The sequence below is a fragment of the Salvelinus alpinus genome, chromosome 20 (assembly GCF_045679555.1).
Source record: "Salvelinus alpinus chromosome 20, SLU_Salpinus.1, whole genome shotgun sequence".
NCBI lineage: Eukaryota > Metazoa > Chordata > Actinopteri > Salmoniformes > Salmonidae > Salvelinus > Salvelinus alpinus.
Window position 1 is genome coordinate 43,143,595 of NC_092105.1, and position 15,223 is coordinate 43,158,817.

General features: G+C 46.1%; 1 protein-coding gene across 11 annotated transcripts in view; it reads right to left on the reverse strand.

The window, feature by feature from the left end:
- The window catches only part of LOC139546920 (formin-like protein 2), a 78,498-nt gene that overhangs the window by 13,417 nt on the left and 49,858 nt on the right, over positions 1-15,223 (reverse strand). For 4 of the 11 annotated variants that reach the window (XR_011669284.1, XM_071355866.1, XM_071355867.1 and 1 more), the window contains exons 7-17: positions 11,919-11,948; positions 9,833-9,941; positions 9,429-9,505; positions 7,733-7,826; positions 5,160-5,234; positions 4,187-4,297; positions 3,723-3,872; positions 2,736-2,837; positions 2,120-2,435; positions 1,627-1,806; positions 543-563 (exon numbers count right to left, since the gene is read on the reverse strand). Coding sequence is in view for 10 of the 11 variants with exons in the window: in XM_071355866.1 (XP_071211967.1) it covers positions 543-563; positions 1,627-1,806; positions 2,120-2,435; positions 2,736-2,837; positions 3,723-3,872; positions 4,187-4,297; positions 5,160-5,234; positions 7,733-7,826; positions 9,429-9,505; positions 9,833-9,941; positions 11,919-11,948 (1,265 nt within the window). In the remaining variant the exon portion in view is untranslated. The remainder of the gene's footprint in view (positions 1-542; positions 564-1,626; positions 1,807-2,119; positions 2,436-2,735; positions 2,838-3,722; positions 3,873-4,186; positions 4,298-5,159; positions 5,235-7,732; positions 7,827-9,428; positions 9,506-9,832; positions 9,942-11,918; positions 11,949-15,223) is intronic. The other 7 variants (XM_071355874.1, XM_071355875.1, XM_071355873.1 and 4 more) reach the window with 3 other exon arrangements.

Consider the following 15,223-nt stretch of genomic DNA (forward strand, 5'->3'; position numbering starts at 1 on the left):
GAGACCGTGCAGGAGTTGGAAATGTGGCATTTTCAGTGCTTTCCCATCACATCTGTCAAGACTAAGTCAGACTTGTACCTTGTCTCGTCCCATTACATTTAGCAGGCTAAGGACCAGCATTTCAGGATCCCATAATGTTGACAAATGACTGTTACCACGTGTCCATGTACTGTAGTCCACGCTTTGTGGGGAGACTATTGTTTCATATTTTGGTGTGCTCAAGACTTTTTACAGTCCAGCAGTGAAGAATAAAGAATATTTGGGGGGAGTTTTCCAACAGTCGTAAGCGAATTCAAAGAGAATGCATGAAACAAAGAGTCCAATTTCATTCTTGGCTAGACTAAAATAATATCAATGTAGTGCCTAGGGCATAAGTGTCCATCTCTTTACGTGGACCTTCTTCCTCTGTGTGTGTGTATGTATGTGTGTGTGTGTGTGTGTGCGTGTCCATCTTAACATTCGAGGTTGAGACTAAAAATACAATTTCCAAATACTCGGGGGGGGGGGGTTAAAAACACAACCACATGACAGAGAAAACCTACAGAACAGTTTGATGGGTCCCTCTGGTTGGCAGAAAACAAAAGTAGAGAGAAAACAACCAGAGAAATCATTGAGAACAAAATAATATTGTGCTTCCATTTTAAAGAGAGAAAGAGAGATTAGTCAAATAATATATCCCCTCTAGACCAAACCAACCATTCCTTTGTGTGTTCAAAACAAGCTTTATACTTCAAAGTGTACTAATGCAATTACTGTCATACTAAATGGTAGATTCTTTAGACAATAGTCACATATTCATCGTGACAGGTCAACTTCTGTAATGATCTTGTGCCACATTGCAACTCTGTATCAACTGGTCAAAGGCTGCAGTGATAGGTTAGGGAGGTCAAGTGACCGGTTAAGGAGGAGGCCAGTCAGGGAGTCAGAAGAGGCCTGACTAGCTGTCCCATCAGCTTTGAGTCACCCATGGCTGCCCAGTGTCCAGATGGCCCTATCCAGGAAGTCAAGCAGCTTGAAATAGCTTCGAGTAAACAGCATCGGACACACTGATAAAGGACTGCTGTGACAGGAGGAAAGCAGGGTAGAAAAGGCCTAGAAGGATCTCAGGAGGCTTGGCTCCTGTTCTACTGCTGTCAGTCATACCCACACAAACAGACAGACTGCTCAGTCACTGAGGCAACACGGCGTTGACGTAGATAGTGAATTTAGAAGCAATGGAGAGCACACCGGTGTCCTTTCAGTGACCTATTGTGATAAGGGCTGAGAACACTTGATAATGACCGTTCATAAATGGATCAAAAGAGGTTTGTCATTGAGATCGCTGACAGCCGACACCTCCAACACACGTCGTCAGAACGAAAGCCTATCATGACAACTCATCTTCCATTGTCTGCTACAGAACGAAAGCTTATCATGAAAACACATCTTCCATTGTCTGCTACAGTGTGATTCATCCACATCCACACACATAGCGAGCGTCTCAAGTGGCACGCTATTCCCTATGCAGTGCACTACTTTTGACCAGAGCCCTGCGCCAAAAGCAGTGCACCACAAAGGGAATAGGGTGCCATTTGAGACGCTCGCGCAGTCTCACATGTGGGCGGCGTCTGAGTGTGAGGACCTTACCTGCTAACCCTGAATTGAAGATGACGGTGGGGGATCCACAGCCCGGAAGCGGGGGGGCCATGGGGGGTGGAGGCGGGGGCAGGGGCGCAGACACCTCCATGGGGCCGGGGGGAGGCGGGGGAGGAGGGGGCGGTGGGGGAGGGGGAGGAGCGGCAGGACCAGCCAAAGGCCCATTTGGCACTGGAAGAGAGGGGAAAAATTTAGAAGAGGGAATGCGAGAGAGAGAAAGAGAAAGAAAGAGAGAAAGAGAAAGAAAGAGAGAAATTAAGCATGGAATTGACAGGACAACATGCCAAGTGCTGTTTCCAATTGAGACTCAATCAGCAGAGTACAAACTCCCCTCGTGTGACTGCTCTCCTCCCTCCCTCGGCTATCTTTCCCCAAAAAATGAAATGGCGTGTTGTGAAACTAGCAACTAGCAATCCAGACTGTTTAGCTACCGTCTGGGACTAAACAGTAAACTAAGAACGGATTGGTCTAGAACTCCACCTACCGATCCCAGGTACAAGCGGTGGGGGAGGAGGAGGGGGTGGCACGGGCATCCCCGGGACCCCATTCGACCCCATCGGGCTGACCGTTCCCCCGTTATAGACCCCTGGCACGCCAGCCACCAGCGGTCCCCCGGGGGCGGGCGGCGAGGGCAGGTTGGAGAGGTCCCCGACGCCCTTCTTCTGGATCGTCATGGTGCCCTGCTTCTCCAGCTCGTGGATCTTCTTCTCCAGGTTGCACTGCCTCTGGATGGCCTCGTCCTTCTCCTTCACCATCCGCCGCAGCGTGTGCACCTGCGAGTTGGCGTCCTTGTACACCTCCTGGGTGATAGGGACGGGGAACGGAGATGTCAATGTATGTACGCAGATCAGGGGGCCGTTTACTATGAAAACATCTCAGAGTAGGAGCGCTGACTTACAGTATAGGATCAGTTTAGCCTTTTAGATCACAATAAATAAGATCGCACGGATGGGGAGGACCTGATCCTAGATCAGCACTCCTTAGAAGCTTGATACAAACAGGCCTTGAAAATGATCGACCTGTGTCTGTCTAATAGCGTTATTCACTTCTCTCCCCCCGTTGATTTAGGGCACGGTGAGTTGTAGGGGAATGAGTCTCACCCGGATCGAGTCGAGCTCCTTGTTGCGTGTCATCAGCTGTTTCTCCAGCTCCACGATCTTGGACATGGCCTCGTTCTCCGTGTCCTGCAGCTTCTCCGTCATCTGGGAGAGCAAAGGTCAAGGTTCACCGTGGCATGGACACACAGAGAACTGTGAGAGGGTTTTGTGCATGCAGGAACAGTCATGTACACTTTTGTACATAACAGTGTAGGCTAATAGGACGGGTACACCGATATCACGATATGGCTTGCTCAACAATATCATATCGAATGATCGATATTGGTGCCCATCACTAGTCACAACCCAATAAAGTGTTTGTAGTCCTTAACACACATTTATGCAGGTCATATTACACAGGGGTGTATTACATAGAAGGTGTATGTGTGTGCAAATCATGCATCATTTGACATCAGCCATGTGTTGCGAGACTCTAAGGAAACATTAGCCATCAAAACATTCATGTCAAATGCTCTTCCTCTGGAGTTTGTGGACATCCTGATCTGAACAAAAATGTGGACTTTTCTAGAGTTAGGCTAGGAGGCCCAGAGACCATTGGGCAGTGTGTGTGTCTCTCTGTGTGTATGTGTGTGTTGACGACTGCTAACTGAAAGCATGAAACTAATCTAAAGGGCCTTTGAGAGAGAGAGGCATGTGATGGAAAGGCACACTGTACATGTTGTCAGATCCCTCCCCGACACTGCTGTACAGCGCAGCACGCTGACGTCTGTACGGCATCAAATAGTAGTCAGTACGTCAAAACAGACTAAATAAAGTCACAGTCACTAGAAGAGGGCAGACTGGGTTCTTATAGGGCGAAAAGATGGGACTGAAATGGTGAAAGAGTAATTGAGGATTCTGAAAGAAGGGACGGGTGGAGTGAGTTAGTGAAAAGTGCAAAGTGTGGGGTGGCAAGAGTAAGTACAGAGCGTCACGAGCAGTTAAGGGATGGAGACAGGAAGTCTGCGCGTGGTTGTCGTGTCCTCTCACATGTGACATGTTCTCCTCTAGCTCCTCCACGCGCTCCAGCGCAGCGTTCTTGGTCTCGGCGTCCTCCAGCAGGGCGCCCACGTCAAACACGTTGTCCAGGTAGGCCTGGATCTGCACTGACAGCTTGTCACTCTCCGTGTGCTTCAGCTTCTACAGAGAGGCGAGAGGAAGAGTCAGTGAAACGCCTATAACACGTTGGTCCATGTTGTTACCATATTTGGTAACAAAAGTTGGTCCAAAAGTTGAACAGCTTCTTCATATATTTGCGGTCTTTAAATCTACTGTACGTCTATCTCAAATCAAACTGTATTTGTCACGTGCTTCGAAAAACGACAGGTGTGGACTGACAGCGAAATACTTACTTACTTACGAAATGCTTACTCTACGAAATAGTAGAAAAATAATAACGAGGAATAAATACACAAGGAGTGCCGATAACTTGGCTATATACGCAGAGTACTTACATCCAGGTAGGTGTCCAGACAGAGCTTGGTGAAGTCGTACTGCAGATGTACCCGGAAGTTCATGTCCTCTACCGAGTGGACCACGATGTTGATGAACTGCATACACGCCACCTACAGGCACCGGCAAACATTAAGAAAAGCATACAGAGTGAATTTCACACCAAGCGAAACCAAAAACATCCAATGCATTTACAGGGGACACATGTAGCGTACGTCTCAAATGGTACACTACTCCCTATATAGTGCACTACTGTTGACCGGAGCCCTATTGGCCCCGGTGAAAAGTAGTGCTCTTTAAAGAGAATAGGGTGCTGTTTGGGACTCGTCCACAGACTCCAGGGCCTGTAAATAAGCGTGTGTATGGAAATGATCTGGCTGCATCCATCTTGTTAAATGGGCAGATAAAGGGAGTCACGTCAGGCCGTGTCCCAAATGGCAGCCGAATCCCTACGTAGTGCCCTACTTTTGACCAGGGAATTAGGGTCCCACTTGGGACACGGCCTCCCCAGTCTAATGTGCACAGTGGAGTGTCACCGTGTCAGTGCATTCTCCTTGCTAATACTGTCTTAATGGACTTCCTTAAGAAGCTCAGAGTCGACTGTGTGAGAGACGCCAGGCCCCGTCTGACAAATCTGTTTGCTTTCGTGCTTGTGTCAAATGACTGGCCCGCTACCAACTGGCTCAGAGTTGACTTGTGACTGGTTGGACTCTCATGCACACACAGCACACACGGACCAATGGGGAGCCTCGGGGCAGAGGCAGAGTGGCACATTGAGAAAAAGCATGTATTTTGTTGACACACACCACACAGCATGCTGCCTCATTTATTTCTATTCAAACATATTAGTAGGAAATCTGCGACAAAACAAACTGAGTTGGCGAGGATCCCATGCGCGTGGTTGGCAGGGTCTGTGATTTCAGGATATGATGTAGCCTAGCAATCGATAGCTCGTCCAGTGGAAACGTTGTGTACCATAAAGTCAATGTTGTTGTCCATGTCCTTGAAGTGTTCCATCAGCCTCTCGAACCGCTGTGTCTCAGCACACACCTGCAAGAAAAACAATCAATCATTCATTTTGTTATGGGCCCTGGTCAAAGGTTGTACACTACATAGGAAATAGGAGACCATTTGGGAAGCAAGCCGTATTCTTTGCAACGCAGCATACTGTATTACCTCAGGTTGAGAAATGAAACGTTTCTGTCATATTCTCTGCCTTATGCAAAACCTACCAATGTACTGTCTCCTCACTCCCTCCCAGCACTCGGGCTCCCTCCCTGCTAAAAGGGCTTTTTAAACACACATGACCTATTTTCTCCCACTGTGATTACCATATCTACATCTCTGAGAGAGAGGGAGGGGGAGGAGAGAAGAGAGAGAGAGGGGTGAGAGGGAGAGAGAAAGAGAGAGGATGAGAGGAGAAGAGAGAGCGGAGAGAGAGAGAGAGAGAGAGAGGGAGAGGGATGCAGCTCTATAGTTCAGACAGTGCTCAGAGGCAGGGAAGGGGAGACACACAGAGGAGAGATAAAGAGTCAAGGAGATGAGGAGGAGAGAGGGAAGAGAGGGGATTGGAGTGCATAAGCAAAGCCTTCATACACAATGCTCTGTGCCCCAGACTGCACCCTGCCCCCCACTCAAACAACCCCTTCTAGCTCACGGAGCGGGGAGTCAAGAACCCCCTCACAACAAGCCTCCTCAAAGAGGGAGAGCTCGATTTCAACGTGAGCAAGCCAACATAACACTCGGATTGTATCAGTTCTTTGCATAAAACACAAAAAGCTGAAAAAGAAAGCACCGTTTTTATATCACAATTTATATGACACTGCCAAACAATAACGATTGTCCAATGTGACCAATAAGATCATCTAAATCAAATACCATTTTTATTTGTCACATGTTTAGCAGATGTTATTGCGGGTGTAGTGAAATGCTTGTGTTTCTAGCTCCAACAGTGCAGTAATATCTAACAATTCACAACAATACACACAACCTAAAAGTAAATGAATGGAATTAAGGAATATATAATTATTAGGATGAGCAATGTCGGAGTGGCATAGACTAAATACAGTAGAATAGAATACAGTATATACATATGAGATGAGTAAAGCAAAAATTATTAAAGTGACTAGTGTTCCATTATTAAAGTAACCAGTGATTTCAAGTCTTTGTATATAGGGCAGCAGCCTCTAAGGTGCAGGGTTACGTAACCGGGTAGAAGCAGCTTAGTGATGGCTATTTAACAGTCTGATGGCCTTGAGATAGAAGCTGTTTTTCAGTCTCGGTCCCAGCTTTGATGCACCTGCACTGACCTCACCTTCTGGATGATAGTGGGGTGAACAGGTCGTGGCTCGGATGGTTATTATCCTTGAATGTCTTTTACACCTTCCTGTGACATTGAGTGCTGTAGGTGTCCTGGAGGGCAGGTAGTTGCCCCTGGTGTTTCTTCGGGCAGACCGCACCACCCTCTGGAGAGCACTGCGGTTGCGGGCGGTGCAGTTGCCGTACCAGGCGGTGATACAGCCCGACAGGATGCTCTCAATTGTGAGGGTTTTAGGTGCCAAGCCAAATTTCTTCAGCCTCCTGAGGTTGAAGAGGCGCTGTTGCGCCTTCTTCACCACACTGTCTGTGTGGGTGGACCATTTCAGATCGTGTGATGTGTACGCCGAGGAACTTGAAGCGTTCCACTGCGGTCCCGTCATGTGGATAGGGGCGTGCTCCCTCTGCTGTTTCCTAAAGTCCACGATCAGCTCCTTTGTTTTGTCGACATTGGCCCCTCTAACCACATCTATTGCAAAGGGTCAATCGCTATCCATTGACTTTAATAGATGCAGTGGCACACATGGCTATGTCTCTACCTTCTGCTTATGGGGGATCAGCTTTGAGCAATAGAAGTTGCTATTCCACCTCTAATAACAGTGAAATGCAATAGAGAGTAATGCTCAATATTTCATTCTGGGTGTAAATATTGCATTAACTGCAGTCGGCCCAAGTTCCCCGAGCCGGCCTAGAAACTGGGACTGCTGTAGAGATGCCAGGCCACCCCAGACTCCACCTTACTCCCCTCCTTTCTAGAGGAGATCAAATACTCTACACATTCAACTGCATACAACACAGGGTATGAGCACTGAACTAGCATCAGCTCTCCCTTTTAGATCATAATGAACTGAAGATTACATGGACAGGGCGACCTGATCCTGGGTCAGCACTCTTACTCTGAGATACATACAGCCCCCTGATCAGGCTGTACTAAATATTACTCACATTTGTACTCACATTTGTTAGAATACATCTTTGAAGGGCCTTTAAAATCACTAACAAAACACAGGACTGTTTTCTCTGTGGGCCTGAGAGGTCAGTGAACTCAGCCTTTTCTGGCTGAGAGATGCAGAGCAACATGTCTAAAGGCTTTGATACAGCCGACGCTGCGCTGCGTCCCTCGATAACGTCCTCCTACCACACGACTCACGACGTCAACTATGTGAAATTCCACTGCTTAGACACAATAGCACAGCACTATCTTCTTGCTCCGCGCGTCCCCCATACCGCACCTCCTTGAAGTTGTCGAACGCAGAGAGAATGATTTCGTGTCCTCCCCTCACGAGACACACGGCGGCCAGCAGCTCCAACACCAGAGCTTTGGTTCTGGGAACGGAGAAGAAGAAGAGAAGGAACGGTCAACATAGCGCGGCGCCACTGCCAACACCGACCCATCATTTCTACCACGAGGTTACATAACGGTGGCATCCCAAATTGCACCCTGTACCCTTTCTAGTGCACTACATTGGACCAGAGCGCCATGGACCCTGGTCAATAGTAGTGCACTATGAAGGGAATAGTGTGCCATCAAATCAAATTGTATTTGTCACATGCGCCGAATACAACCGGTGTATATCTTACTGTGAAATGCTTACTTACAAGCCCCTAACCAACAATGCAGTGTTAATAAAATAGAGTTAAATATTTTCTTACAAAATAAACTATAGTAAAAAAAGATATAATAATAATACAAAAAAATTATGAGGCTACATACAGGCGGTACCGGTACCGAGTCAATATGCGGGGGGTACAGGTTAGTCAAGGTAATTTGTTCATGTAGGTAGGGGATAATAAACAGCGAGTAGCAGCGGGGGGGGGGGGTGTCACTGCAAATAGTCCGGGTGGCCATTTGATTAGTTGTTCAGCTGTTTTATGGCTTGAGGTAGAAGATGTTAAGGAGCATTTTGGACCTGGACTTGGCACTGCGGTACCACTTACCGTGCGGTAGCAGAGAGAACAGTCTATGACTTTGGGCCTGCCTCTGACACCACTTAGTATATAGGTCCGGGATGGCAGGAAGCTTTTCCCCAGTGATGTTCTGGGCCGTACGCACTACCAAGGTTCATCCGAGGTTACATCGTGTGTTTTTATCAGATCACATGACTGGATCTAAAATGTCTATCTAATATCTGAACATGTAACATATGATAAGCAGGTCCGTTGATATAATCCAGAGGATTAAATGAAACGTATATTACAGAGTGAATCCCTCAGCCATAATCCCTACGGGTGATGAAGTGAAGTACCATCAGCTCATTCATTAAAAGTCAAAATATTATATTATTTTCTATTCTGTCCTTTTTTTTTATTTCACTGTAATTCTAGAGGAATTCTCTGCCTGGGTCACAGACTACGGTAGAGGTGTTATTTGACAGATGATTCGAGACAGCTCGCAAACCCCCTTTCAACCCAGCACAAACACACACGCATACACTCACACAGGGTTGGCGTTCACACAAGTGCGTGCGCAATGCAAGCGGACACAAAGACACGCGCGCTACACACACTTCAATAAACAACACCCAGGGGCCTGAGTAAAAAGGCGCCTCCTGTCGCCTGTTGCTCTGTGCAGCTGCCAGTGTTTAGCAGTGTGCCAGCGGTGCCCTGAGCTGGCTGTCTGGCTGGCTGGCTGGAGGAATGAGTTAGTGCTGGATGCTGGCTTCGCACACAATGTGGACGCTGAAAGAGCAGGTGCAGCAATAAGGGGAGGGAAGGGCCTGTATTCATGAAGCGTCACAGAGTAGGAGTCAGGAGTGCTGATCTACAATCCGTTTTGCATTTTAGATCATCATGAATGTGATAATATAGACCGAGGGGGACCTGATCCTAGATCAGCACTAATACCTTAATACACTTTATGAATATTGGACCCGTTTCACTAAGAAGTAGAGGAGCTGTTTAACACCAGACACAACGCTTCCATCTCACCTGGGATTCTTATTGTTCAGACTTAGTGCAATTTCATTCACAGCGTGCGGGTGGGACATCACCATGTTGAAGCCATACTGGGTCGTCAAAAACAGATGGAGCAAGAGAGGGATGGAGGGAGAGAAAAAGAGAGAGATCTCTTTTAATAAACAGGGAGTGACTCCTTTTACATAACAAAGAGAAACTTGAGAAATAATGTGTTGTGGAAAACATGGTAGACGCCAAATTGAATTTGGCCGATGATGGATGACGGCGTGTGTGTGTGCTTCAACCCTCCATTTACGTCCCACATGGCACCCTGTTCCCTACATAGGGCACTACTTTTGACCGCCGCTAGGGAATAGGGTGCTATTTGGGACGCATTCTATGTGTTGGGTTTGCCCGGGGACCGGAGAGACTCTCACCTGGTAGTTCATGATGGCTCGCAGGCACATGATGCAGACGTGAACGTCGTCCTTCTTACAGACCAGCCGGGAGTTCTTCAGAGTTCTCCGGCTCGGCAACGCGTTGCAACTGAAACAAATGGGACACATGGCTTGGTAAACACGAAAACAGATGCCATCGGTGAACTGTAGCAGCCCACATACCATTCTTGCACCCCGTCGTTTTCAAAGTAGACATTAAACTCCATGGCACGCTACATGGACACACAAAGAGCTGTGTAATCCACTCCCTTACTCAGAGGCCAGAGGGGAGACCGTGTGATTGTCTTAATTTAACTATCCTGCACAAAAATATCACTTACAACTAGTACAATGGAGCCAAGTCATTTGCATGCATGGAGGTGATCAGGCCGGCTTTGTGGAGACAAAACGTTAGCGAAAGAGGGCCTTTCTCCTGACCCCTTTCATCTCAATGAAAGGAGAGCGCTTGAGTAGCACATCGCTTGTGTGTGTGTGTGTGTGTGTGTGTGTGTGTGTGTGTGTGTGTGTGTGTGTGTGTGTGTGTGTGTGTGTGTGTGTGTGTGTGTGTGTGTGTCTGCCACAGAACACAGTCCAGTACAGCTCAGCTCAGTCCAGCCAGGGACATAAGACTGATTATTTCCAGCCCTGCATGTCATAAGACTTTATCCACCAGCCATGGTTCTGGGAAAAGGTGCCTTCAGCCTACCCATGCATACACACACACACTGATTCATGTCAGCACTGACGCCTTGAAGCTCTGAATCTGTCTTCTGTGTGTGTGTGTGTGTGTGTGTGTGTGTGTGTGTGTGTGTGTGTGTGTGTGTGTGTGTGTGTGTGTGTGTGTGTGTGTGTGTGTGTGTGTGACTAAAATTTGATAAGGATTTTATGATGAGGGTAGATAAGAACAGATCCAACCTACTGGCTGTAGTCTTCATGGTCTGACGCTTCTCACTGGCTCCATGAATGAGAGCTATTCAGCAGCAAGCAAGCAGTTATGACGTGTGCGTGTAGTAAAGGTAAAATAGCAAAACATTGTGTGGGGTGTGTGTGCGAGTGACTTTGTTTGTCTTTGTGTATGTGTGTGTGTGTGTGTATGTGTCTGTGTTTATGTGTGCTCTTTGTTCTATTTAGGTGCATGTGGCGCCTACGTAGTGCAAAACAAGTTTCCTGCTTCACGAGACCGCTGACAGAATTGGAACATCGCCTCACACCCAGCCAGCGACGGGCGGCGGTGTTCCAAAAGAACTGCGATTTTACAGGAAAATATCATTTCAGAAAAATACCTCCAGCACTCAGCCTGCCTGCTACCAGGCAGCGGAAACGATTGGTTGAACGACACATATTTGAGAGAAAGAGACTTCGGTATGGACACGTCCCAAATAGCGGACTGTAGGGCTCTGGTCAAAAGTAGTGCACTACATAGGGACCAGGGTGCCATTTGGGACGCGTCCTATGCTTCGTAACCACACAGACGGAACGACGTATGGTGACAGGACTATGAGTAAAAAGAGACAGTCGATCACCCTGATTCAATGTAGGCACGGTGGACTTGCGTTGACAGGCCTTGTGGTGCACCGACTTAGAGCCCATAAAAGATCCTCAAAGGCCTTCCAAACTATGTTTTCATGGACGTTACTTCAACACTAAAGCTAATAAACAGCGTAGTCTAAGGCTGAGTCACAAATGGCACCTTAATTCCGATATAGTGCAATACTTTACATTGGGCTCTGGTCAGAAGTAGTGCACCGCATAGGGAATAGGGTGCCATTTGGGACGTGCCTATAGTCGAAATCACAACAACACGTTGACAAACACAACTACAAACTAGGCCAGCCTAAATATTTCTAGGTAACCCTGGGCGAACCAGAAGACGTACCATCGTCCTTGCGAATACTTTGGGCATTTCAAAGAGCTCGGTGTCCTTCGAGTTTTGCCGTGAGTTTTTAAGAAAAAGACGTGTAAAATTCAACATGACATCAGAAAAGTGACACACAATGATTGACTTGGGAGGGATACAACTGTGTCAAGGCAAAGGTTCTGTACGTTGGAAATAGGAATACATACTGATGACGCTAATGTTAATTACCTTGACTTGTCAGCCTGTGTCAGGAGGTAACTAAGGAATAACAGTACAGATAACATTGTATTAGTTTATACATCAGAAGGGTTTGGTTGTAGCCAGCTACTACTTGCACAACTACCCGCCGCATATAGCCTGCTCAAGGAGACATACAAAAGCAATAATCAGAGGGGGCCAGGGACAATGCCGGTATAAAAAGCCATTTGCTCTAAACGGGAACAGATATTCCTACAGTAAGTTCACAACAGAGGTAGTCGCATCTCCCCTTCAACGCCTCCACACACTGGACCACAGCTTAGCAATGGAAGCAGGTAGGAGTGTGTGTGTGTGTGCGTTGGCGCCTGCCTTCCCGCGTGTGCTCGTGCGAGTGTGTGGCAGGTAGTGAAGACAGGGGAGGGGGGGGAGGAGGTGTTGAGGTAAGGCTAGAGGGGTGGGGCGAGCTAGAGCTGAGGCGAGCTAGAGCTATCAGATAGCACCGTGAGCCACAATGTGTGCTGTGTAGACCTGCCTGCTGCTGCTGAAGACTGGAGCACAGAGCAGGAGACTAGAGGAGGAAGGCCGGTACAGAACACCAGTCAACATCAGCTCTCAGTGTCACCTTACTAAGTTCATACAGCTGCCATTCACATACAGTGCCTTCAGAAAGTACTCACGCCCCTCCACTTGTTCCACATTTTGTTGTGTTTACAGCCTGAATTTAAAATGGATCACATTAAGATGTTGTGTCACTGATCTACACACAATACCCCATAACGTAACTGTGGAATTATGTTTTACGACATTTGTACAAATGAATAACAAATGAAAAGCTGAAATGTTTTGAGTGTATTACATACTTAACCCCTTTGTTATGGCAAGCCTAAATAAGTTCAAGAGTAAAAATGTGCTTAACAAGTCACATAATAATTTGCATGGACTCACTGTGTGCAAAAATAGTTTTTAACATGATCTTTGAACGACTGCCTAATTTCTGTAACCCACACATACAGTCGAGCAGTGAATTTCAAACACAGATTCAACCACAAAGACCAGGGAGGTCTTCCAATGCCTCGCAAAGAAGGGCACCTATTGGTAGAAAAAAAAGCAGACATTGAATATCCCTTTGAGCATTATGAATTACACTTTGGATGGTGTATCAATACACCCAGTCACTACAAAGATACAGGCCTCCTTCCTAACTCAGTCGCCAAAGAGGAAGGAAACCTCAGGGATTTCACCTTGAGGCCAATGATGACTTTAAAACAAATACAGAATTGAATAGGAGAAAACTGAGGATGGATCAACAACATTGTAGTTACTCCACAATACTCACCTAAACGACAGAGTTAAAACAAGGAAGCCTGTACAGAATAAAAAATCCAACACAACACATCCGCCTAGTACCACTCTTCATATGTTCAAGCATGGTGGTGGCTGCATCATGTTATGGGTATGCTTGTCATCGGCAAGGACTAGGGAGTTTTTTAGGATACAAAGAAACAGAATAGAGCTAAGTTTGAAAATCTATGGCAAGACTTGAAAATGGCTGTCAAACAATGATCAACAACCAACTTGACAGAGCTTGAAGAATCTTTTAAAGAACAATGTGCAAATATTGTACAATCCAGGAGTGCAAAGCTTTTAGAGACATAGCCAGAAAGAAATTCTAACATGTATTGACTCAGGGGTGTGAATACTTATGTAAATTAGATATTTCTATATTTCATTTTCAATACATTTGCAAAAATGTCTAAAACCATGTTTTCACTTTGTCATTATGGGGTATTGTATGTAGATGGGTGAGATTTTTGTAAATATTTAATCAATTTTGAATTCAGGCTGTAACACGAAATGTGGAATAAGTCAAGGGGTATGAATACTTTCTGAAGGCACCATATGGGTCCCGAATGGCACCCTATTCCCTACACTGTACTACATTTCAAAACCAGTGCACTATATAGGGAACAGATTGCCACTGGTCAAAAGTAGTGCACTATATAGGGAATAGAGTGTCATTTGGGACACAAACATAGCCTTAGTCTCCTATAGTATCTTTCATCTGATAACACAATTGCTTGACAGAAGTACGAACACTAACCCCACAGCCCCTTGTACATAGGCGCTAGCACCCACATATACTATAAAGTGTACTACTTTGGAACACCTGGTCAAAGGCGACAGTCTATAGAGAATCGGGTGCCATTTTGGGGGACACAAACTGGCCTGTATGTTTACTAAGAGAAGAAGCCTAGTGAGTCCAGATTCGTTCGTCCACCATATGAGAGTTAGGATAATGTTGGGGTTCCCTCGGTGTAACGTCTCTCGTAAAAGACCTGTGAGTTACTGACAGTCAGAAAAATAGGGATTAGTCATCTACGTGTGAAGTCAACGGGACTAACACACCGGGACATAATTGAAACGACCGCGGCGATTAACAGAGTCAGAAAATCAAATCAAATCAAATCAAATTGTATTTGTCACATACACATGGTTAGCAGATGTTAATGCGAGTGTAGCGAAATGCTTGTGCTTCTAGTTCCGACAATGCAGTAATAACCAACAAGTAATCTAACCTAACAATTCCACAACTACTACCTTATACACACAAGTGTAAAGGGATAAAGAATATGTACATAAAGATATATGAATGAGAAATATGCATAATTGGATGAGATTTGAGTCCTAGTACGCATTAACTATGTTTGCCGCCTATAATCCAAATTAAATGACCATGGTTTAAAAGAAACGGGGAGAATTTCAACGTTCAATGTTACATGTTTGCCAAATCATTCAAAAAAACGTAGATGGTGCTAGAAGAGAGTACTTCCAGCTTGTTCAGTAGCCACGAAAACCCCCGTGTCAGAGATATCATATTCCATAACATCATGAGTCAGACGACCCAATAAATGGTCTTCTCCCAAATGGCACCCTATTCCCTATATGTAGTGCCCTACTTTTGACACGTGACCCATCAAAAGTAGTGCCCTATATTGGGAATAAGATGCCGCTTGGAACACAGCTCTGGAAAACAACCCGCCCCCCTCTTATCCTTTGTCCTGCCGTTCCGTGCCACACCGAAACGTGTCTTAAGCCATTTAAAGACTTAAAGGCCTCATGACCACAACAAAAGGCCTTCTCAGACATCACATGCAAACACGTGAGCGTATTAGCAAACCTGGGAACTATGACAATCCAGACTAAGTGAAAAACAATTATGACATTACAAACCATTTCTTATACAACAGACATATTACGTTTTAAATACGGAATTAGGACTTGGTTATCATTGCAGTGCGCTCCTACAGTAGTATATAGTATAATGTATGGTGTTG